The sequence below is a fragment of the Narcine bancroftii genome, chromosome 14 (genome assembly GCF_036971445.1).
Source record: "Narcine bancroftii isolate sNarBan1 chromosome 14, sNarBan1.hap1, whole genome shotgun sequence".
In the NCBI taxonomy this organism is placed as follows: domain Eukaryota; kingdom Metazoa; phylum Chordata; class Chondrichthyes; order Torpediniformes; family Narcinidae; genus Narcine; species Narcine bancroftii.
The window spans coordinates 3,638,674-3,663,967 of NC_091482.1; the positions used below are offsets into that span (position 1 = coordinate 3,638,674).

The 25,294-nt window shown below is 43.5% G+C and overlaps 1 protein-coding gene and 2 long non-coding RNA genes across 8 annotated transcripts in view; 1 reads left to right on the plus strand and 2 right to left on the minus strand.

Moving 5' to 3' along the window:
• Positions 1-8,854: 8,854 nt before the first annotated feature.
• On the minus strand, positions 8,855-11,713 carry LOC138749721 (uncharacterized). The gene is made up of 2 exons (XR_011348843.1): positions 11,456-11,713; positions 8,855-10,738 (listed from the first exon to the last, which is right to left on the minus strand). It is a non-coding gene; the product is annotated as an uncharacterized lncRNA (long non-coding RNA).
• tbx2b (T-box transcription factor 2b) lies at positions 11,636-24,195 on the plus strand. Of its 6 annotated transcripts, none has more exons than XM_069911483.1 (7): positions 11,636-12,395; positions 13,426-13,705; positions 15,988-16,134; positions 17,931-18,007; positions 18,335-18,504; positions 19,758-20,368; positions 24,017-24,195. In XM_069911483.1, exons 1-7 carry the CDS (start codon positions 12,022-12,024, stop codon positions 24,032-24,034), a joined length of 1,677 nt encoding a protein of 558 aa, XP_069767584.1. In that variant the 5' UTR covers positions 11,636-12,021; the 3' UTR covers positions 24,035-24,195. The 6 variants fall into 6 exon arrangements, with proteins under 6 accessions (XP_069767584.1, XP_069767578.1, XP_069767579.1 ...); XM_069911477.1 differs by lacking the exon at positions 24,017-24,195 and adding an exon at positions 22,431-23,657 and having other exon boundaries at positions 11,638-12,395; XM_069911478.1 differs by lacking the exon at positions 24,017-24,195 and adding an exon at positions 22,431-23,657 and having other exon boundaries at positions 11,638-12,395; positions 13,426-13,693.
• LOC138749720 (uncharacterized) overlaps positions 21,570-25,294 on the minus strand; it is a 31,465-nt gene continuing 27,740 nt past the window's right edge. The window contains exon 3 of the long non-coding RNA XR_011348842.1: positions 21,570-21,733. This is a non-coding gene — a long non-coding RNA (uncharacterized lncRNA). The remainder of the gene's footprint in view (positions 21,734-25,294) is intronic.

Consider the following 25,294-nt stretch of genomic DNA (forward strand, 5'->3'; position numbering starts at 1 on the left):
TGCAGCGGGAGACTTTTCATAATTTTAACCCTGTTGCTCCGGTGAGTCGATGTTAATAGTTGCAACAGCCTCTCTGGAGTCCTGTAACCTGATGGGAAGAGTTGCAGTTTGAACCTAACTTCTCTCCAGTGAGGTTTCCCTCTCATGTCTGTTACTTTATATATTGATGTATAAACTGATACATTCTTCATAATACATAATCAATATAATCTTGAATGTCAATGTATATTTTAAATTTAGATATACAGCACGGTAACAGGCCATTTCGACCCACCCAATTTACACCCCATTAACCTACACCCCCCCCCCCCCACCCGGAGCCCCCGGGGAAAACGCACGCAGACAGGGGGAGAGGGTCCAAACTCTTCACAGACAGCGCGGGATTCGAACCCCTGTCCCGATCGCTGGCGCTGTGAAGGTTGCACTTTATACGCCAACAATGTATGTATGTATAAATCGGTAGGAAATGTAGGAAACACATCCGTTTTCCACTTCTTTTGAATTAAAGTATTCACATGTTTACCATACAGACTAATGCACATTCTGCAACTTCATCTAAATTATTTTTCAACCAATAACCTGATCATTTTTGTTCATCGTCTCTTTGGGCCAATGTCGGCATATGGTCTAAGTATATCTGTTTATATCAATAACTCGGCGTGTTCGTGTTGGTCTGTTTCAAGTTCCGGTGAAAAGAAGAGACAGTCGTTGTTGGATCCTATTTTTTCCCTTGCTCGACATTCCCAGACGGATTATATTATTTTCGAAGGACTCCCATTTCTTATCTTGATCTTTTTTCACGCACCCATTCACTCGTTATCAATGTTTTCCACCCCGCTCTCTGCTCTCCAAGGCAAACAATCGGAGAGACCTTGTGAGTTAATCAATTGTTCTCCGCTCCTGACTCCATCTCATCTGGAATTTGCTCCAACCTTCTCGTTTCCCTCCCTCTCTCCTTTCTTGCGGATTCAAGCGGCCAATGGCGTTCGATACGAAACTCACGGATTATGCTTTCAAATTAACCTTTCACTTTTAAAAATGCCTCTCATATTTTCTAACTCTCAATCGTGGAAAGTTTGAGCATTGAAGAAGACTTTGCAATTTTGATAAACCTCCCTGAAACAAGATGCTTTTGCTTTCTGACGCTTTGGAGGGGGTCAGTGGGACGAGGAGGGTGGGGATTTGTTCCAGCATGGACTAGTAGGGCCAAACTAGCCTGTTCTGTGCTGGATATGGTTATATGGACCTTTTTGCTAGAGGTCTTTCTCAGGGGTCCATTTAAAATTCGCTAGAACATTTTAAATTCGGCATGAGCAGGAACTCAAGTCAGCGCAGAACGGTATTTTAATGTTGCTAAATAAATCGTCGTTCGCTCTGGAGATGGTTCTCACGAATTTATACTCATTTTGCTGACCTGCTCATTAGAAATAAATAATTAGCACTGAAGAGATTGGGAGTAATACTTGATGCCTCGGTGAATGCAAAAATGAATTTCTTTTGTGAAGATTATTACATAAACTAAATAAAAAAAGTTTTGTCCTATTCTCCACTTCTATTTTTCCTGGAACTGTCCCGATTGAATGTTAGTTTCCTCCTCTCTGTGTGATTATCTCATTCTCTTGAGTTTGCTCGTGAGGAAGTAACCGCTCAGGATGCAATGGGTACAACCGGTGTGAACACGCACTTCCAGTACTCAATAATTTATTGTCCGGCCTCGGTGTGAAGTGGAGCCTAATATTAATCCCTCGCTCGTTCATTCTCTCACTTGCACCCTGCCCTCACAGTTTGAACCAAGCGCTTGCGAGTTTGAAGACGGAACCCAGAAGTCCCAAAACCCAAATAATGTGGCTTTATTTGGATTGATGGGCTCAACAACAACAACAATAAAATGCGTTTATAGTTGGAGGCGCTCAAGTTGTCAATGTGATATTTGTTTTGTTTGAAAATGTCCCCGCGTGTTTTCGGTGCAGAGCGTCCGCGCTGCTGGTCGGCACCAACTTGGCTGCCGGTGTTCTGTCATCACGAAGAATGCGTCAAGTTGTTGGTATCAGCGCCCCCAACCGATACCTGGCAGGGAGAGGGGTGGAGGGAGGGGGGAGAGAGAAGGGGGGAGAGAGAGAGAGGGGGGGGAGAGTGAGAGAGAGAAGGGGGGGAGAGAGAGAGAGAGAGGGGGGAGAGAGAGAGGGGGGAGAGAGAGAGGGGGGAGAGTGAGATGGGGAGGGTTGGGAGAAGGGGAGAGAAAGACGAAAGGAGAGAATAAGAGAGGGAGAGAGCAAACAGAGAAGAGGAGGGGTGGGGGGGGGGAGATGAAACTGCGGCTTCAACCGGGAAGACGCAGACTCAACAAAATTGAGGCAATTTCACAATCATGGAATTTAGAGAACAGTCGGTTTCATCAGAACGAAGAATTGACGCCCGTCGGAGGTTGAGCGAGGGCTGGGCGAAGGGTTGCGGCCGAGGGATGGGAGCAACTTCACAACCGAAAAATATCGTTGGAAGGAAAAACTTCCATTCCGCCTGATCGCGGGAAGGTTTCGCAATTGAGAAGATTGCGTCGGTTTGCCCATCTGTTTAATTTCCACCAGATTGAAATGATTCTTGTGACCAGGTGCTCGGGACCGGAAACTTGCTACGGAATCTTCTCTTTTTGTTTGAAAACTATTAAAACCGACCTTTCATCTTTATTTCACAAAAATAACCAAGGGTTATTGACGCGGGAAAATATGAAGTGGGGTTTTCACCTCTTCCTGACTGACATTTCTCTGGTTTATCTGGGCATACAGAGCAGAGAGTCCAAGTGGAAGAAATGAGCAGCAAATAATCAGCCAAAACATTAGCAGATATCAGTAAAAACACGATGCTGGAGAAACTCAGCAGGTCAAACAGTGTCGTGTTCCCCCCACCCCCCCCCCCCCCCTCATTCTCTCCCTCTAATATATAAAACCACGGTGTCTGCAGTTTTGCTATTAGCAGATATAAATTAATCCTAGTTTGTATTCCTCGATTAACATTTGTTTAGAACTATTTTATTTAACATGAACATTCTTGGACTGGCATTTCCACTTTCGGCTTGTACAAAGGCGCAGGGATTTTGCCTTCAGTGACAAATTTGAGAAAACGTATTGGAATAAAGAACTTCTCATTTGCACTAATGGAACCCCCTTGCCCTGTACCGAACGGAACACAATCCTTCACCGGCACCTGTGAACACACAGATGTAATTTTCTAAAGAGAGAGTAAATGGTGCTGGAAAATATTATACTCTTATTCCCCGGCAATAATATTGGAGGATAAACATAGAATTAGCTTCCCGATGTGTGTCATCGTTTGGATCCGGGGTTCTTGTCATAACAGATTGTGATCAAATTGATGTCTTGGAATGTTAATGGTCGGTGCCCAGATACAATAATCAGATGCTGTGAGACTTTATTGTATCTACGCATCATTTTATTTCATGTCAATATTGATATGGACGCAGTATTTTCATTACAGTTTGGCCAAAATGACCAGGGGAAATTAATAATATCCTGGAAGCGTCTTAGGTCTGACGCTAGCTATGACCATTCAGTTAATTGGGGAAGAGGTTTACCGGGAGCCTCCCAATGCCCCCACAGCTGGCAGCTCCATGTCGCAATAACTTGCTGCAGTGCGCAAAGGTTACTGCAATCCTGTCGACAGAGAACGACTCGAAGAAGAATTTAGGGTTAAAACAAACACCAAAACCATGTTGCCCGACTCAAAATAAAGATGATGACAATGGAGTGTCTTACTCCAGCCGGATATATGGGAATTACCATTGGAAAGCTCAACTAAAGAAAATCTCAGGGGCTAGAAAACGGAATTAAACACGGAAATTATTTAGAAATACTCATCGGGCCAGGCAGCATCTGTGGAGAGAGAGAGAGAGAGAGAGAGAGAGAGCGGCTGAGTTCGCATTTCAGGTCAATGCAGGCCAGTTTCGATGACCAGCCGACCCTATACCTGTTGAATATTTCAGATGGTCTGTTTTTAATTCCCGAATTATCATTCCTCTCCAAAGAAATGTAGGCATCAGCCAAAGTTTGGCCGTCTAATCAAAATGAAAATGCAACCCTATTAACATATCCCGTGTGGCTGCGAACTTCAATCCTGCTTTGAAAGGTCATTTTTAAGAAGGCGGAATTGCAAGGAGGGGAATTGGAACCTTGTATCCAAAATTTTGTTGTTTCTGATGAATGATAGCTGTATTTACATAATCGCGTCAAATTGCATTTACAACTCCCTGACAACCAGGTCTTACCTAATTGCATAGAAATGAATCGGTCTGAGATTTAGCCTTCAGTTCACACAATTATTACCGCACGCCCGCTGTCCGACGGGACTGCTAAATGCTAAGTAATTACTTGAGTTAATACACTTCAACCCGAGTAAGAGTTTGTAATGAAATAATAGATTAAGTAATCGAAATATTAAGCAGGCAAAGAATTGATGGAAAAACTTAGCAAGGTCCAAGGGTAGATAGAAATGGCCAGTCAACGTTTCTGGTCTGAACCCTGAATAGAAATGTTAATTTATTGGGGGGAAAAACGGAGGAGGAAAGTCACAGAAATTGTCAAATAGGTTCTGCACCCCGTTCGCACGTTTGATTCAATACAAACTAAATATTATATTTCTGCTTGGTAGATTATTCAGCGGCTGGACAATTCCCCCACCCCGAGATGCAGAACTGCGCTTGTATGGTGTGTATGACCGCACAGGACATGTAAACTTGGTAACAAATTGCTCTTGCCATGAATAGATGAATATAATATTCACCCGAGGAGTTAGTTGGCTGCTTGGCCCACCCCACTGCTAAACGTACATTCCCAGCTAATTAGCGGTTTCTATAAAATTCTTCCCCCCAAACCCCTGTGCTAATAGAGTTATTTGCTTCGCTCGCTCTCTTTTTGCACAAGTCTCAGATGCTGAGATAAAGATCCACGGACAGGTTGCTTGGCTTCCTTTCACGTTTTTACTCCTAACGCTTTCCGAACTCGATCTGCTCAAAGACAAGCAGACTTTTCATAATTCCAAGTCTGCGACCATATGAAGCGGAAGAGGATTTTGCAGAAATATCCCAAACTGTGATCGCGCTGAATCAGACACAAGGGACTGGTTTTCCGAATTACGTTCTAATAATAGATTAGATAGATGCGTGGAGACGTCAATGCAAACATAATATTGATTGACACCTGATTGATAGGTAGGTAGATCGGTACCGAGACGATTGATAGATAAGTAGATAGGAAGAGATAGAAAGATGGAAATGAGTCGGCAATTAAACAGACGGGCAATAAATAGACGGAGAGTTAGGTAGATGTAAAAGTTCTAACTGGCGTTATTTCTGCACACACGAATCTATAAAATGCATTTTCTAAAAGGAGTAAATTAATCATTTTCACAGTCATTTAAGTTTCACGATTTTAGTGAGTCACGGTTCCACCGTCCGCTGTTTTTGGTTCTATTCCCCTTGCGATTATCCGAAATTAGTGAATCTTGCTGATCTCATCGACCACTGGCCAATAGCATATAAATACTTTCCCAACTCACACCTCTCCCTCGCTCCTTCTCATATCTATTCTTGTACAACAACCCACAGTAGTGCATATCTTTATTTTGTTCTCAAAGGCTTCAAGGTGCGGGGGGTGGTGGGGGGGGGGGGGGGAGTTGATTAGATGGTAGATACATTTCCCCAGATCTGAGTGAATGTGGCTTGGAGGCAAACATTACCTTCAAATTCCGAGTGGTAATTGTGGGCACCGTAGTGTGGCCATCAGACTGAAACTTTCAATAAAAATTAATAAAAGTTATTAATTATTAGAAATGTTTATGACTGCATGAATTAAGTTCTTCGATTCGGTGAACCCGAGATAAATCCAGGTGAGCACTGAACTCTGAACCCAAGCAGCTAACACCTGTTCGAGCTACCGCCGAGATTAAGCCAGTTCTCGTTCTCTGTTTGGTTTCGCACCTAATTTCCTTCCGCGTGTTCCATCAGCACTCATTCGCCTTGTTTTGGCATTGCTCTCAAATGCCATGATTCGCAGACGACCTATTTGAAACTTTAAAGGTGTCCTGGCCATTTCAAGGGCACTGGCACAGCTGGTGCTGCACAACCTTATCTAAGACCTACAATTTCGTCCTCTACCTGGCCCGAGAACCCCACTATGCACCTTCCCCTGTAAAAACAAAGGATCACAGAAACGACCGCATTATCTGTTCGTTTACAGAGCTGCCTGTGAAATCTAATGATCGCTAATAATTTATCAGATTAATTTCGTATCTGGCTGGTAGAGTTCGAAGCTTTAACAAAGCTAGAGAAAGGATGCAGGTGGAGGCAATGTTTCAGCGTTGAGTCAATGGCTTGGGGACTTGTGGCAAAGAAATGTATGACAGGACGCAATGAACCCGATGGTGGATACTGTACTGCATTTCAGAAAGGATAGAAGAGATGGGTGAGGACGGGTGCACCGTCGAAGGGAGGGGGAGAGAGAGAGAGAGGAAAGAAGGAATAAGGTCAGAGAGTAGAAAATGGATAAATGGCAAAGATGGTTGAGCAAGGCACAGTGAATGGATATTGGGGCGCGAGAGATAGAGGTACAGGGTGGGATAAAGAGAAATGTTGAGACATGGGGAAAGAGAGAAAGGTGGGTCTCAAAAGGGAAGGGGAAGAGAATGACAAAGTTAAAAAGAAATGGACGGAGAAAGATATCTAAGATAAGATAAAGAGTTTTTAATGGAGCATAATTTTCCATTTGGACGGGATACTGTCAGTTCTACTCCTTTAAGGTACAGACAGGGTGAAGTGATTCGTCGTCGCTGCCTTCCGAGAACATCGGGGGAAGGCGAACCGAATCGCTGATTTTACCCGGATGATCTACACGCGACAGCAAAAAGAATTATGAAGGAATTTGACAGGTCTTAAACTGCCTGGCGCCACGACCCAGAGTATTTGCTAAAAATAGGCACAGATGGGGCGGCATTTGGACAGGGGTTGGGAGAACCCCTGCGAACAAGTGGAGGGAGAGGAAAGGAGGGAAGGAAATAATTTAACGATACCGCGCCTTTGGAAACGCTGGACGTATATCACATGGGAGGCGTTTTTTAAAATGCGATCAGTGTATATATTGAAAGGAACAGAGATTAAACCACCTAGAATTAAAGTTCACCCCCAAAAAGGAAGTGAATATGGAAAAGGACAGAGGTAATAGTTAAATAATATACATGTAATACAAAAAATGAATTTTTTACGATATTGTTTTCCAAAGTGAATCTCAAGCAAGCAAAATATTCTTCTGATATTGAAGGTGAAATCTTGTTCCACTCACAATAAATACATACTCATATATACTTCCACATACGCCCTCAATCTCACACACCACTCACCGTTCACATATCTAAACACTTGTGTTCTCAAACAGGCAAAACACAAACTCACACAGAGTGCCATATTACACATGCAGAACAAATTAAAGTCTCCACACGCACATTTCCATCTCTCCAACAATTTGGACATCATTTGATAGTTTATATCCGGACAACAATGAGAAGAGATAACACATCATGAAGAAGAAAACTAGACAAGCTCAGTAACATTGAAATGGAAACGTAATTAAAATGGTACCGTCCTTATATTTTTGAAAACTTAAACTCCGATTTAAAGTATTTTAAAATGCAGGTTTGTTGATGAATAAATCTGAGAAGATTGAGACGACAACTCAACAACTTCGTCGGTCGTTTGTGATTATTCAAGAAAATACATTTAAAAGTTGCTAATGTTGTCGATATTTTTGCATAAGTAAGCGCAAAGAGTGATGCGAGATTTAATTCATGTTTCGCCGCTGTGGAAAAAAATATATCTGTACTTTATCAGGATTCAGCAAATTACGTCCTGGGGGAAATAAATATAAACGGAAAACGCGCACTGCCGCTGCCAGGTAAAGAGACCCACGGTGAGATGAATGACCTGGAAATGGTACAGCGGGTCCAGACTATACGCCAACTTCCATTATAAATGGAAGTATAAAGTAACAATGGAAAAATAGCTGGCATGTATCCGCAATATGGACGTCACTGTTGCAGTCACCACCAATGTTGTGGGCACGTTCAGAAGGTTACGCACTTCTTTATTTTATTCAATCGCCATGAAATGGTTCAATTCTGCAACGAATGAGATTGCTGCGTGTAAAGGAAAGAAAATACAAGAGAAAGGGAAGACAAATTCGTTGGGACCCAATTGGGCTGAAAAAACGAGGTCAGCCTCCGTTCACAAATGATTCTCAACTCAAAACTACAGGGAAATCTGCACAAACAGCTACGGTTTAGCCAGCCAGAGTATCTACTGGTCAAATGGTTAACTTTAAACACAGTGTGGTATGTGTTACTTTTGCACAATAAAGTAAAGATGACGTATTTAAAACGGCGTTTTTTAAATATACATATTAGAGGTATCGATATATTTACTAAATGCAGATTGCACTTCAAGGGAAATAACATAATGCTCTCCGAACGGTCCTATTTAACACAACCACAGAAATCAAGGAGTGACACGAAATAGTGTGTAATGAACAACCTGACGGTCAAATGCGTTTTGGACCTCATGTCACAACCAGACACCGGCCACAAAGGTTAAATACTGTAAACATCATGCCTGAATCTTCTTGTCCTGGCGGATAATAACCTGGTCATGCAAAGTTAGCGGTTAATTGAGAACGGCAATACGACCCAGTCGGCCAGCTTCATTCGACCAATGCTTTGGAGCCTGTCCACCTCCCGATCAGTCCTTTCCGTTTGCTCCTTATCAAAATAACTCGGATTCATATAGATATACATAGTGTATATTTGTCGTTTAAATTTTATTTCTGCATCGTTTACCATAAAATTCTGGATACAAACTACAATCAGCCCGAAAGTTGCCTCAGTACAACACTGCTGATGTTTTACTTAATAACAGATCAGAGATATATGTTGATAACTTACTGGTCAATAAGCGTCTCCAAACGACAATTCCTGAATATCTCAGAAAAATCGGGTATTTAATTCACGCTTTTGATTGTCGGTCAACATAGCCATTTCCTTTCCATGCAAGTCACATTTTGTAATATTTCCCAGCTCTCTGTTGGGAGGTTTTTTTTTAACACACCCACACTCACCCATTGCAAAGCCTTTCAGTTTGCACTACTGGGGATGTGGCTCTTTCAAGCAAACTACTTCGGGAGGAAGGTATGCCCCTGCGGTGGGAGCCAGATCTCCGGCGTCCTATCTGTCCAGACCTCACACACCGCGATCAACTGAGGTGAGAGTGTAATTGCTTTGAATAAAACCACCCTCGCTCCTCCATTGCTGGTAGTTTGTTGTATGAATGAGTTGTGATGAGGGTTATTTACTCACTCTTTAGTTATTTCGGGGAATCACTAGAAAGTCCCTGCATTAATCTCCTAGAAAGCAGCAACTCGGTATATATAGAATCTAGTCTTATTGTTGCGGCGCCAGTGACGCAATCTGGACCACAGATACAGAGAAACAAGGCAAAGGTGCATGCACCTTGTTCGATCCGTATTATTATCTCTCCTTTACACGCCGACTGAGTTGTGAAACGTGCTTCTTAATATACGAAGTTTGAAATGCTAAATGCCGAGAAATCGATTCTCCTGAGCTTATATCATTTACCAGCATCGGAAAATGGAGCAACAGCTCCTGGTACAACCCGGCTGGGGAAAGAAACATGGCCTTGCACCCATTGGCCAGGGTGGCCTTTGAGAGGGTGCACCTCCTGAACATGAAGTATTAAACTTCACCAAAGTATTGCATTGTGTGAAAAGTGTCTGTGCAGTGCTGAATTTTTAAATATTCAACTTTTTTTTTCCCCCAGGCGCGTTGGATTCAGTACTCCCACGTTTTCTAATTGTGGCTCTCGGCTGGAATTAAATGGTTAACAACGCTCCGGTTTCTTTTTACCACATTATTAGACGACGTGACCTTGATTTCATTTCCCCTCTTCTGCACTAAATTCTCGGCCTTGTCCAGTCTCAGCATGGAGATGAGAAACCGGGGTGGGGGGGGGGGGGGGGGGATGTGACCGAAAATATGCATCTCGCCTCCTGCTGATAATTCTTGGAGACGAGGATCCCACCGGGACAGAGGGTTCACAATAATTTCGGATTTGTACGTTCCTGAAACCGGCAGACACTCGGGATCGAACACGGCGATGTTTTCCAGCAGTGGTTATTAGACGTGGGGGGAGGGGGGGGGGCGGGAGAGGAGGGGCGCTGATAAAATTTCTTTGCTTAATGCGAAGTGACAGGAGACGGTGCTTATTGTTCGACGTCAGCAGTCTGGCGCCAAGCGCTCTCGACAAGCCGTGTCCGAATTAATCGGAGAAGATGGTTTTGGAGGAACCTTGCATTTCCCACTCCGAGAATCCACGTCGCTCCTCAAAGCCATGTCTTTTTTACATTGGGTCTGTGAAGTTCCTTTTCTCGAGATAGACGCCAAAAGCCCGACGAACACATCCCCCGAAAGCTTGTTTTTCATGAAGGTTCCCGTGCGCTTCTCTCTCAGTTCGTCGATCTGCCTCATTCCGCAAAGGTCAAACTCCCGGCGAGAATTCGGGGCTGAGAAGCGCGTGGATTCAATGGCCGACAGCCGCGTTTTGCGGGCACGCCTCGCTTGGCTTTTCCCACGATTCTCAACGCGGTGAAGCCTTTGAGCAACTCCCTCGCTGTAAAATTAAAAAGGGTAATGTCCCTATTTTAGAGGGCAGTCGTGGCTCCGTGACAACACACACTCGAAGAGGCAGATACGATCCCCTCCCCCCAAAAAAAACCTTCGCTGACCTGCGTAACCCGTTCATTTCCCAATCATTTTATTTCAATTCCAATTACACTATCTAGTGGGACCCACCGCCATCAAGTTGACTCCCCCTCCCTCCCACCCCATGGGCTGTTGAGTGAAAGACCACGAATGAATGGAGAATAAATCAAGATTTGACCTCACACAATTTTGGACCAAAAAAATAGACTTTGAGATCATTAAACTCTGCCGGTGTTGCTGTTACAAATACCTTTCCAAAGAGGTTAAAGCTTACTTTGGTGTTTGCTTGCAAACGTCCTCTCTAAACTGTTTACCTCTGTGCTCGCAACCTGGCTGCCTATTTCAGTCCAGAAATGAATAATGGTTAATAGGTGTTGTAGTATTCCAAGAGAAATGTCAAGACTTTATGGACCCGTTTCTGGTACCCCCCGCCCCCGCTCCCCTTTTTGTGAGGAGTGTTCGCAGTGACAAACGTAATTCCAGCCCAAAAATGCATAAAATTAATGATTTAGACGTTTAAGTTATCTGTTCTGGAGACACAAACAAGTTTGGAAATATCAACTCTATCCCGTTCGAGTCAGACCATTTTACTTTTTATATAAATCCACGATCTGTTGGTCGTTACCTGCGATTTTAGCGGCTCGAGGTGTTTGTATGCGCCGTGGAGTCTCCGTCCGGGCCGGGCACTCTTAATCTGGGAAGCGGGAAGGATGGAGATCTCTGGGGGAGGGAAAAGGCCGGGGGGGGGGGGGGTCATGCTTTTCTATCATTGGTTAATATTTAATTTTGTTGACATGTTCTCAAAGAGCGACCTCAGTGATGGTTACTGTACGTTGGGAGCTTCTGACACCTTTTCTCCCACCCCTCCTCTCTCCCAACTCATCCATCCTGAGTTTAGTTGTCAAAACTCCGCCTATTCGGGCACACAATTGGTCAGGACGCGTAAAATCACCAATCAACTGGGCGGTTCATTAGCAGGAGGGAGCCGAGGGCAGATCATTGCAGGAAGGATCTGTGTGTGTGTGTGTGTGTGAGTGAGTGTGTGTGTGAGTGAGTGTGAGTGAGTGTGAGAGAGAGAGAGATTGTCGATCGGCACTGCTTCTTCCAGAAGATGGTGTAAAGAGTAGTCGGCACGGCGACGCTTCAAACAGAAATCTTCCTATTTTCCCCCTTCTCTTTCTGGATGCACCCATGAAAGACCCAGTTTTAGCGGCGACCACCATGGCTTATCATCCGTTCCACGCTCACCGAGCCGCGGATTTCCCCGTGAGCGCATTCCTGACTGCTCAGCCTTCTTTCTTCCCCGCCCTGGCGCTGCCTCCGAGCGGCGCGGCTGCACTCTCCCTACCCGGAGCTCTGGGCAAACCCTTGGCGGACTCGAGCATGGCCGAGGCCGGGATCCACGTTTCCGCTCTCGGGCATCAGTCGACACACCTGCGGCCCCTCAAGAGCCTGGAACCCGAGGACGAGGTGGAAGACGATCCGAAAGTGAACCTGGAAGCGAAAGATCTATGGGACCAGTTTCACAAAGTGGGCACCGAAATGGTGATTACTAAATCCGGCAGGTACGGTTCTACTCACAAACAGTTCCACTGAACGTGTCTCTCCCATCCTCGCTATTTCTTAAACTTTTCAGACCGTTTCTTTCTCATTTTTATTTTATTTAAAGCAAAACTACAATTACGAACCAGTCATCTGTTAAATTAATTCTGGTAAATTTGCGAGGTGCTTCAGAGAAGCCAGTTGTCAGTGTGCCAAAGGCGCAATCGGATTTGCCAGTGAAATCTGAGCGTTTTAATGTTCCGTCTCTTATTAAAGGGCGAGATAGCCAACTGTGAAAGGTTGTGCTTTCTGCTCTACAGACGCACGCAAGCTTCCATATCTTAGTTTCATATGAATTGAGCGCTCGGTATTTTGATCCTTTCTCCACACTTTGTAAAAAAAAAACAATTTCTATTTCTATCAGAAAGCACACCTCTCCCCAGGACGTGTCCGCATCTAAAACTGTAATCCTAATTAATCTACCGAGAAATGCCGCGTTGTTTCTGGGAAGAATCCCGCTTGGTCGCTAGTTTTCCCGAGCGCTGTTTGAACCACTGCAGAAGTCGTGAGGTCGAAACCATAAGTCTGCTGCAGATCGTAATCGGCCGGCGTGAGTCGAGTGGAAAAGCTGGACGAGACAGCAAGAAACAGGCAAATGTGGTGGCGTTCCACTTTTTTTTAAAATGGCCCAAACGTTGCAATGGCTACCACAAAAATCCTGCAGTCACACACTTGCGCATTCTTCGTAAACAACACACACCGGGACGGCCGAGATATTGCTGGCAGTTACCCGGGATAGGTGGGCTACGAATATTTATCCCATTTTAAGTATCAGTTGAGTTGATTAAATGTCAAGAAATAAAATCGAGCAGGCCACAGCTAAACAAAAAGGCTGTTAGAAAAAAGCCTTAATTACATAGTCTGTTAAGAATAATGTTCTGAGCTGTGAAGTATTATTTTTAAAGTCTGCCTCTTTTAGACAAAGCTGCATTTTTTTCCCGTTTGCATGCTCCCATATTACATTAAATGTGTTGCTTCGTGTGTTTAATTCAGGAGAATGTTTCCACCGTTTAAAGTGCGAGTCAACGGGTTGGATAAAAAGGCAAAATATATTTTACTGATGGACATCGTGGCAGCCGATGACTGCCGTTACAAATTTCACAATTCGCGTTGGATGGTGGCTGGAAAAGCCGACCCCGAGATGCCAAAAAGGATGTACATTCACCCAGATAGTCCGGCCACAGGCGAACAATGGATGGCCAAAGCAGTCACGTTTCACAAACTAAAACTCACCAACAACATATCCGACAAGCATGGATTCGTAAGTGTTGCTGTAGGTCAATTTATATATTTTCTATTTTGACTGTCACTATTGTGTAAGTGTTCAACCAAGGTAACTAAATACAAGTTGGAAAACTCTGCTTGGCGTGGCCGCATCTCTTGTCACTTTGTGAATCTCTCTGGCTGCTGGTATATCAATGGCCCTCATCCCCCAAAATTTCAAACGAAAAGTGTTCCTGATTAGAGACTGGACGGAAGGGAGGATTCCACCCGTCCCAGAGTGATGAACAATTCTCTGGGAAATAAATAAAGTGAGTTCAGGATTTCAGAGATTCCCGGGCCACCTTTCTTCTTTCACCACCGGAGTGGGTCGGCCCACTTCAACGTTTCTGTGCAAGATCGTAACCTTTCTATCAATAGAATTACAGAAAAGCCCCGACGTTCCTAGTAAAACTTTATTTTTGTATTTCAGTCAAATTATTTGTGGCAATTTGAAACATGGGTTGGGATCATCTGAAAGGTTTTGATTCAGGCCGAGGTAGAGTGTGTCTACTGCTTGTAATGGGAAGCTAACACCATTTGAAACAATGCACTAAAGCTGTCATATTTGTTAATTATCTACTGCTCTCTGATTCAGAATAAATCTGGGCACAAATCCATGATAGTGTTTGGAAGCCACCAGAATATTCTCTGGGGACTATTTAGGGGCTTATAATTACGTCTTTAAACATTATTGTTTGTCGCCTTTGTGTTTTTTTTTGCTGTACGCTAACTCTGGGTCAGGCTGAAGTGTATTAAGAATATGAGTTCTGAAAAGCAGGTCAGTCTTTGTGGCGTCAGGCAAGAGAGAAGGGGAGAAAGAAGGAGAGAGATGAGTGCTGTTTAGGTAGAGAGCAGACAAAAAAAAAGGAGAATCTGTTATCTCCAGACAGCGAATCTCTTAAGGATCGTTCCAAAGATGCTTTAGAAGTGGACCAGGGCCAATAGGAAAAGAATTTGTGCGGGGAATGCATGCTGTTGATACAGTGCCTGGGAAACTTGATTGCAGGTTGTAGGAAGAACACAGGAGGTTAAAAAAAAACAGTCATTATGAAGCAGGGTTGCTCAGCGAGCGCCCTGAAGCGAACAGCATTCGATCTAGATCGGCAAGCGTAAAAAAAATCCGCCGCTCGCTTTTATTCATAATTCCCTGAAAAATTAAAATGAAAACCGAGAGCCGGGCTGCAGTCAGATTGCAGACTGCACAAAGATAACCAAAACATGGGAAAGATTCAACCGATTGTAATATTCTGATGCTTTTGCAAGTGCCATTGATATAATTAATAAATAATAGGAAATAATATTCATTGTTTTAAAAGGTTTATCCCGAGTAATTCTTGGCTGAAGATTCTTGTCTAACCGTAAAGGAATTATATCTTGGAAGTGTTCAGAGGGATTTGGGGAAATCAGATTGGCCAGCATGTCTCGCGGATCCAGGCTTGAGTGGTGGAGCTCTTTAGTTGATTTGCACGCCTGAACGGGAAAGCACTGTAACATTTTACATTATATAAACCCGGGACAGAATTCAAATGACACAGCAGTGCCCAGATCCAATAACTGTATCTTTTTACGTGTCAGAGATAATGGCGCGGTTTCCATTTCACTGCATTCCGGGACTTATTCTAATTGGGGGTTTTTTGCTATTTTTGCAAACATTTTGAAATCGTTCCCCCCCACCCCCCTCCGGTTCCGCTCATTGGCGTGTCCTCATAGTAAAAAAACAACCCTTCTATAATATGATGGAGACGAGGAAAGAGGGAGAAGCAGGTCGGAGGGAGGGAGAACTCAAAATCAGATTCTTTCGGGAAATTGGTCACCTCGGTTTTGAATGCGCGGGTTAGTCAAAAAAAAAACAAGTATCGAAATTCCAGTTTGGGATTCCTTTGTTTTAATGACTTATTAACAGTAAATAAAGGCGATTTTAGTCCAATTATTTACATTATATTTACTTCAATATTGATATTATATAATTTTAATTGTAAGGCGCACATTAAATTAATGTTACATTAGCTTGAAGACATCAGGTATCCATATATTGTTGCACCTTTTCCAAAGGCGCAGGAATGAGAAAAGCATCGATCTCTCTGTTCTTTACTAAACAACAGCATGTTTTGTTTAGGTCCCACTGCTCGTTATGTGCGCGGGGGGGGGGGGGGGGGGGGGAATAGAGGCAGAAGTTGTGAGGCTTTATTCAGCTCCCCACTCGGTTCCCGTCACCGCCCCAGATATCCGAGGGAAAGCGCGGGCTTCGCTTCACTGGAACTAACCCGCGTGTTCTTTCTGTCGCTTTCCCAGACAATCCTGAATTCTATGCATAAATATCAGCCCAGGTTCCATGTGGTCCGCGCGAACGATATTCTCAAACTGCCCTACAGCACTTTCCGAACGTATGTGTTCCCAGAGACAGAGTTCATTGCGGTCACAGCCTATCAAAACGATAAGGTGAGTCCGGCACACTTCTGTCGCACTACCTGAGTCCGTTGGAATTGTTCATGCAGGTGGTTGTTCAACGTGGTTCTCCGATTTAAAATGTTTTGAGACCTTTCCCCCTTCGTGACTGAGCACAGCATGTTTTTTTTTCTCTCTCTCTTTAATCAATTCGTTGCAGAGTTTCTTGTAAAGTTTGAACCTTTGCAAATTTAATTCTATTTAATGTCAGCGACATTTATTGCAAAAATGCGCCCAGCTCCAAGAAGCTACAAACTCGGGAGAGTTAGTCAAATAATGTCACCCACCACATTCATAATCAAACAACGTTGAATGGAACAGATACACACCAGGACACACTAAGATTAAGACAATTTAACATTTTAAAATATAACTACTGTCAGCTAAATTGAATTCTGGTTTTTTTTGGTGGAAAACCACTCTGTGTTATCGCGAGGAACGACACCTCACCGACTGATTTGTGTGCGGAGTTAATGCTATTAAAGAGATTACATCACAGAAGCTGTTGTATTTAAAGAGGGTTTTTTTGCAGATCGACGCCGTTTTCTGTCGAGTTGCAAGATAGCAGTTCAGACCTATTAATTTTGGCACCAAATTGCATGGCGTTGACCATGATTTCCTTTCTGTTCCATTTTTGGCTCAAAAGCCATACAGTATATCTATTGGACAGCGTTTGCTGATTCCAACAATTTATGACTAGAATCGAAATCGATTATAGTCTACTTATCACTGCAGACTCGTCTGATCGAAGTCCAGTGTCGCCTCTGATCTGTTGATCTTGCCTGATATTAGCAAACTTATTGGGTCTACGATATATCAACATTTAAAGATAAAATTATAGATAAAACCAGAAAGATACAATAGTCAAATCCCTCCTATCGGTACAATTCCATTGATATGGTTGCCAACTAAATTACAATAGGAATTCAAAGTTACAATGGGGCCATTTCCAGGGGAAGGTTCTTCAGACATCATAACAAAATCCTACTTATGCTACTTAGATCTGTGATACTTCAGAGGTTTAATTCCACACTTCTCATGCGTTTCGCTCTTTTAACAACGTTAGCATATTTTTTTGGCATCGTGTGGCTTAAAATAATAGATGCAGGCTGAGCTGAGTTTGCTGATAGCACATACTCTCACTATATTTCTTTGAAGTATTCTTAACCCGACCGTGTAAATATGCTGTCAAAAAACTTTTAGCAGTGCTTCATAACTTTAATGTTGACAACCAAGTTAAATATCACACCACTAAACAAAATTTTACCCAACCTTGTCTCACGATATTAATGTTTAACGAAACAGAAAATACTCAGCTGATCAACAAGTATCTGTGCACAGGAAAACAGAGTTAATGCTTCAGATGGATAAGCTTTGATATGTTGGAAAATTTCCCTCAAATACGGGAATTTTGTTGTTATTATTCTTTGGTAGAAGCTAGCTTCAGATTTTATTAATAGAATGATAAAAAAATTTCTTGCCCAATCCTTTAGCGTTGTACTTTTGAAATTCCTGACACATCACAAAATGATCCACGGAAGGAAATGATAAACAGCATTTTGTTTAGAGAAAGACTCAGAAGGGGAACTCATTTCTGGTGATGTTGATTGATGGATTAATATTGGTCAGGGCACAAGAAGGTAAAAGGATACATTCGACTGTTTTGCAGAGGGGTTTTGATTAATCTTACACAGCAAATGCATTTTCAATGAGCTTTCAGCAAGCTTCTGTTTGATTGCTGCTTGGTTATGAAAAATCCGTTCTATTATCTGTCTTTTTTAATTCGACAGATAACGCAGCTCAAGATTGACAACAACCCTTTTGCAAAAGGGTTCAGAGACACTGGGAATGGCAGAAGAGAAAAAAGGTAAAAAGAGATGGGTCCGTACTTGTCAGTCCACCGAGAACACCAGGATTATGTGGTCGAGAAATGTTCTTCCTCTTCAATGGGTTTTAACTCTAATAATTATGAGGGACAGGAATAAAAAGGGTCACCCTTTTCTCTTCCCACGGTGTTAGTTATTCCAGGCACCTCCTGGTGGCTGTTAATGGAACGACAAGGAATCTTGGAGTTTGGTGGATAAAAATGTTTCTTGTTTACTCTTTTTTTGATCTTTGACTGTCACTTTGGAAACAAGAGCATTTGAGACCGTGGTGGGTCTCTTTATAAAACGATAAGCATTTTGCTTTTCAGGAAGCAACTCTCTCTGCCTTCGTTGCGTGTGTACGAGGATCAGTCTAAAGGCGATCGAGATGGCGGTGATTCTGACGCCTCCTCTAGTGACCAGCCTCCAGCGAGGGAGTCCCTGCGCTCGCCCTTGGCTCTTGACCCTGTTTCTCTACATTTCGGTCAAGCACCCAAAGGTAATTTGGTGGGGAGGGGGGGGGGGGGGCGTCAGTGATCTGATCCAGAGATCAAGGGTTCACAGTTTGTTGACCGGATGCCAACCTCCTGCTTAACCACGGGGCTCGTGGCTTAACCTTTAAAAGTTGGTGTCATTATTTGCTCCAGTAAGTCCTAATAAATGAGGCAAGGGGATGGTAGCACATGGCTTCAACATCAATCCAAAATAACATCAACTTCTAATGTATTCATTATAATGACGGTCACAATAAATAAGAGCATGGTCCTGAACTCAACCCAAATAAATCAACCAGTGTCTGCTGCCTTGAGATAGGTTTAATTGGATTCTCTGCTAACTCGCCCATATTAAACACTATTTTCCTGATTTATCAGTTTTAATGTAATGAAACAGAAGAGACCTTGAACCAATGTTCATGCAGTGAGGGACAATAGGTCTCAATGATCTAATGATGTTTCTACAGTGGCTGATGTGAGCGGTAGGGGCAGTAAGCTGTAGTATTGGATCATATTTGTTCAGCAATGATTCACAAATCCCTGGTGTACGAGGTGGTTTATTTAATGAGTATTGTATCTCAAATGACCCACCCGCACACAGTGAGAGAGTTGGTCAAGCTCAGAATTGGTGAAGCCGGGGCTTGTGGCAGCAACTGGGATTGGGGACTATTGATTTCTTCCGAACCCGGTCTTTTGGCACTGTGTCCAATTCTTCCCCAGTAACAAACTGACAAGTGTAAACATGGATAATCCTGAGGGAAATCGATCTTTGGGATTTTGGTTTCAAATCTCGTTTCCCCCTGTGCAGATTGAATTCAATGTTCACCTGTCTCCACTTTATTTCTGACATCTCTGAATGATGCAGCTGATATAATAAATAAAGCAGAAAATTATTTGTTCAGTAAAATCACATTGCACCGACGTGGCTGGCCTGGTTCTTGGAAGCTAAAGTCTGCTGATAGCCCTGTCTTGGTCATTGACCATTAAGTAGAGATTTAACAAGGGGTGAAGAAATAAGGATGGAACTGATTTTTGTGTTGCTATTTAATAAAATAGCATGTATCGCCATGAGAATTATCACGGGAAATATGCAGAACATTGGTCTGTTTATTTCCTCCTTTTTCCAATCGAACCTTATTTAGCCTTGACATCTAAAAGATAACAGAAGTATGAAAATGCCTTGATTATTGCCGATCTCGCAGTTCTGTTTCTTGAGTGTAACGATTTGTCTCGTTTTTCTCTCTCTCGGTGACTTCAGAGGACAATGCAGGTGTGGAGAGTGAGCCGGACCTGGAGAGACACGAGGAGCTTCCCAGAGCAGTCGCCTGCAGCCCACGAGTGGCGGTCTCCAGGGCATGCTCCCCGCCGGCGGGGGAAGCTGCTGCAGACTCCTCTCATCGGTCGAAGCAGAGCACCGTCAGTGAGAAAAGGGAGTCGGTGGAGACGCGCAGGGACAATGACACGTGCTTCGGCCACAGGCTGTCTGAGAAGGAGAAAGGCGACGGGAGAAGGAAGAGCGAAACCAAGGCAGACGGCGAATGTTTGAGCAAAGACAGCTATTCGCCGCTCATCATCCAGACTGACGGACCTTCCCACCTTAACGCCGGACAGATGCAAAGCTTGGCTTTCTCGGGGTTGCACAGCCAGCAATTTTTTAACCCTTTAAACGTCGGACAGCCTCTCTTTATCCACCCCGGGCAGTTTGCGGTCGCTCCGGGAGCTTTCTCGGCTATGGCCACCGGAATGGGACATTTATTGGCTTCGGTGTCCGGAGCTGGCAACTTAGACAACGCCACTCTATCCTCAGCTCAGGCCGGAGCAGCTCCTCACTTCCCTTTCCATCTCTCTCAACACGTCCTGGCGTCTCAGGTAAGGAGCCTGTCTAATGAAGGGCGAGCGGGGTTGGCGGTAGTTCTATTGATCCGATCGCTTCTCCTTCAAAGCAATGTCCTCTCGAATTTATTTTTGTTTAAAAAGAGTGGTTGGAAGTTTACTATAACTCCAGGTTCATTCCTGGAGACTGAAAACAGATTTTGTTTTGGGATGTGAGCACAGGCCCTCTCCCACTACACTCTCCCTCTCGCCCATTCTCTCAGTCGGGGGGTCGTGTCGGGACAGCGGAGAGAAAAGTCTCCTTGAAGCGGAGAGTTTAGAGGAAGAGACCGATGGGCCGGGTGAGAAAAATGAGCTGGATCCGAGGGGTCGCCTTACAACAAGAGGCGTTAGAAAAACCCAGTAACAAGTTAGTGGGGGAATAGAAAAGGACACAAAGCTGATTTATTTCTGCGGCCGTTTGCTGTTAATTCCTCGTTTATGATTCTGAATATAGAAATTATTGCTGCGGCTATGGTCAGCTTTGTTTTACCCGTCGGAGAATAGTGTTCATCGTCTTTGACCAATACAATGAGAGCTGTGAAGCGAACGCAATATTTATCATCTGAAGGAAGAACCAGATACAGTTGAGGATGTAGCTCCTTACTCCCAGTGATAAGAAGTGGTGGTGGGGGAGGGCATTTATTCCAAATAACCTTAAGGGTTTGCCCACAATCCAGACATTTATTTTCTTACTGCCAGTAGTTTACTGGGTTTGAGGAATATGGAGAAATATATTAATAGCACCCCTACTTTTTCACATGTTCCCAAGTCTTTGTTGGCTGTACAATAACTAATCATGAAACAACTCGGTGGTTGATAGAGTGACAAGTCATATCCTGTGAGGTTTTCAATCAGTCACTACAAACCCCTCTCCATGGTTTAGAAACAGGATGGTTGGGGCACAGATGCCTGCAATGACATGACAACTCTTTTCATCCGCAGTACTATGTTGCTTTGTTTCACCACTAGAGCAATGTCCCCTCTCAGCTGGGATATATTTCGGAAGCAATTTGCCACCTGACAGTGGAAACTTAAACTTCAAATGAATTCCGCTTTAAAGCAAAATGGAAGTATCAACGAATCTAATAGATTGATTATTCATTAGATGTATGCTGGAGTAGTTTAAATATAATACATTGAATGGGTATTTTGGTGATAGTACTGAGAGACATAAACATGTTCTTAAAACGTATGATTAACCAGCACTCAATTTTTTATTCAAACTATTTGACACCAACCTTAGTCACTGTTATAATGGCACAAGTTGATCTTTTTTTGGTTGCAAACAAGTCTTTTGACAGTCAGGTTGAATTTTGTTCATTTAAGCTGGATCCAGAAGAATACTGGGCTTTAACAGGCCTGGAAGAAAAAAAAGACATTGATTTGTTTTGTGGTCATCTGTATGCACCCACAGCAAACCTCTGTCCAAGCTTATGCTTGGAAGATGCACAATCGTGTTTTATTTTTCTAAACGTTAAGCTTCAGCCCCCATGTTGAAAAGACCAACTCCTATTTAATTTATGGGGTTTACTTTCAAATGTTTTGATTCTTATTGATATTAATCTGCAAGTCTGGAAGGAGGAAACGGAGATAAACAAATTTAGACACGACCAACCCGGAGCAGAATCCTGCACCTGCAAGATAAAAAGAAAGGCCAATTTAGTCTCACAAAGACTTCTGCTTCTTAACTGTTGAAGAAGGTCAATTTGACGTGCATGTGTCCCCAGTGTTGCAAGCCCTGCATAGGGCTCTAGATTTAGAATCCAAAATTCTCCTTTAAAACAAAATCCAGTTTACTTGCCCTTTATCGCGCCCTTGGCCCTACCTTTAGGAACAGGGGAGTCAGAAAAGACCCATTCAGGCCTGGAGCTTATTGGGCCCTTCATTAGAGGGTCTGAATCCCAGCTCGGCGCCTCCCTACGTCCTTTGATCTTTGGGGAGATTCTGGCCGGGCTTTCCTTATTCCATCAGCCCGGGGAGAGCTTGCATTTTGTTGATGACATGATGACACTCACCAAGTCCACTTCTCTCTCTGTCTCTTTGTTTTATGATACAGGGGATCCCAATGACCACGTTCGGAGGGCTTTTCCCTTATCCATACACCTACATGGCGGCGGCCGCCGCAGCCGCCGCGTTGCCCAACAGCTCCGGAGCGCCATCCTCCCTCCACCGGCATCCATTCCTGAGTGGCGGGCGACCCCGGCTTCGTTTCAACCCTTACCCCATTCCGGTGTCCATCCCGGCCAGCACCAACCTCCTCACCACCGCCATGCCTTCCGCTCTGGGTGGATCCGACACCAAATTGTGCAGCCGAAACTCCAGCCCTGCCTCCGCCAACCTCGCCTCGGAACTGAACCATAAGAGCAACGGCGGCAGTTTAAGGACTGCGGGCAGTGCCCCGTCCCCGAAACCGTCCGCCAAAGATGCCCTCAACGAACTCCAGAACATCCAGAGATTAGTCAGCGGTCTCGATAACAACCTGGAGACGTCTCCGGCTAGGGATTCTCCCAAATGAGCCCTGTGTCATCCAGGACATGGGCGCTCATACCATATGCAAAAATTAACCCTTGTGCAAACACTTCTGCAACGGACCGAGCGGAATGTGAGGTCTAGTGGAGACCAGACTGTACGAACTGCCACCCCAGAGGGAGAGAGCTGTGAAAAGCTCACTGTTGACTGTGGTAAACTGGGATAAAGGAAAGACCACTTCGCGAAAAGTAACACGAAAAATGTACCTTCACACGAGAAAAAAAGAATCTTCTCTATTTATGTAATTAATTCGTTTTTTTTGTAAATATGCTACGGATGGCAGAATATTCAAAATCGGTATTAATTTATTCACCACTTGTAAATTCGCGTGTACATATATTAGAGTTTAATTCCGTGCATTTTAATGGTTTTCTTGTTTCGTTTTACACACAGACATCACAAAATATTGTAAATTAAATATATAGCGCGTTGGGAAGTGTGTGCCAGAGAATGGATGAGTTTCTAATTGTGTTTTTATCATAGAGGTCTATTCAGTCAGCTTTAGTGGAACCGGTTTTAAAACGTGCCATCCCTTATTTCAATGCTATTCCAGTGTTACCTGTTAAACAATAACGGCGTTATGTACTGTACAATACGGCAGATTTAAAGGAATTTAAAATAAATCTGAACTCCTGTGCTAGCAGGGTATATACCGAGTGTCGCTTAGTCACCTCAGGTTTGTTCGCCTCCAGGTGGAATGACTCTTCCACCCGGCTCATGCAGAGCGGCTTAAATAAAAAAAATGTATCTCAAACTGTCTTGGTTATTTGGGTATTCCATCAACAATTCAGAAAAGTGAATTCTCTTACAACTTTCAATAAACATTTTGAAGTGTTTTTCCCCCTGGTGATGTGTGTGCGCGTGCGAGTGTGAGGGTGTGTGTATGCGTGTGTGATTGTGGGAGTGTGTGTGTGATTGTAAGGGGGGGGTGTGGGAGAAGGGGGTGTGCGCGCGCATGTGCAGTTTTTGGATGGTACTTGCCTGCGGATTTCGGGGGTCTGTTGCTGAACTTATTTGTTTTGTCTTTTTTATACCGTGATTGGCTTTAAACGTTTGAAATTGCATGTATTAAAGGATCCGCCACATTAAAGTAAGACTTCAATGTTTTCAAAGGGCGTTGATAAAGATTGAGAGCGCAGATTAACGAAAGGAAACCGCCATCTGAGACCTCTGTGAAGGGACATAAACAGATACTCGATCTTTCCTCCGTTAGCACATTCTATATACTCTGTGTGTCCTTTTTTGTCTCCTGCATATGATAACAAACAGATAATAAAGACGCTTTTTTTTGATGGGCGTGATCTCTTGAAATCTACACTTGGTTTCCCGTTCGTTGATTTTGCTGGATTCAAATTTAGAATTTATTGGGGATTCTTTGTCTGGAAAATTGCTTACTTTCAGGGACTCCAGTGGTTTAATCTGTTGGTTTATAGTGCAATTCGATTCCTCCCTCATGTGTATCTATGTATATTATTACCTCTTAAAACATTGAGAACATACCTTCGACGTGATTTATGTCGATTAGCTGTTCCCACATATCTATCAACAAAAAATGTTTATTCGCTTTTTCTTTCGATTCGAATGTGCATCTCTTGTTCGAGTATTCTGGGGGACAGCAAACCATGGGGATTTGGCCTACTTGGAAAGGTATGTTGGGCCAGTACTTTAAAATTAATTCAAGGACCCCGTGGATCTGGTGGTCAGGCGTCTCAAAGGTTTAGAAAGAAGCGGTTTGATCATGTTATCGATGGATTTTCGTTCTGAAACTGTCTGTTGTGTCAAAATGCTTCGTGGGAAATAAATTGCACTGAAACGTTTCAACACATCTCATCACCTGGAACAGGGACTTGGCCAAGGAAATTAGTGCATGCAAGGGAATTGTCAATTATAAACCATCGACCAGCAAATTGCAGAATAATTTTAATCGGTTTTACTTAGGTTAAGTTACAACTCCTGATTTTCTATCAAATCTTGAAAAATTCATGCTCTTAAACATTTTAATAAACAGGAGAGAGCGAAATGCTAATAGAGTTAAACTATCCTTTACGGGTACTTTTAGCCGTGTCTTCTTGGACGAACGAAACATGAGAATAGAAAGAGGATTAAGTAAACACACAGAGAAACTCAGCACGTCTCCAGTGTCCATTGGAGGTAAAGATGAAAAAAAAACGTCGTTCTCTATCTTTACCTCCTATGGACGTTGCGAGACCTGCTGAGTTCCTGATGTGTTTTAAACTACAACCACAGAATCTGCAGACTTTTGTGTTTCACAACAAAGAGGACTGTGGATACCAAGGAAAGATTGGAATTCGAACAAGGTAACAAAATGACATTGATTACAGGGACAGAAACACACATGCGGGACAAGCAAAGACTAACAGTTTCTCGCCT

What these genes read in the sequence shown, in the direction of transcription:
- tbx2b (XM_069911477.1), top strand. Translation starts at nt 12,022, where the DNA reads ATGAAAGACCCAGTTTTAGCGGCGACCACCATGGCTTATCATCCGTTC. An exon ending in ATGGATTCGTAAGTGTTGCT is followed by an intron (nt 13,706 to 15,987) that starts GTAGGTCAATTT and finishes TCGCTTTCCCAG; the next exon opens with ACAATCCTGAATTCTATGCA. An exon ending in TTTCGGTCAAGCACCCAAAG is followed by an intron (nt 18,505 to 19,757) that starts GTAATTTGGTGG and finishes CGGTGACTTCAG; the next exon opens with AGGACAATGCAGGTGTGGAG.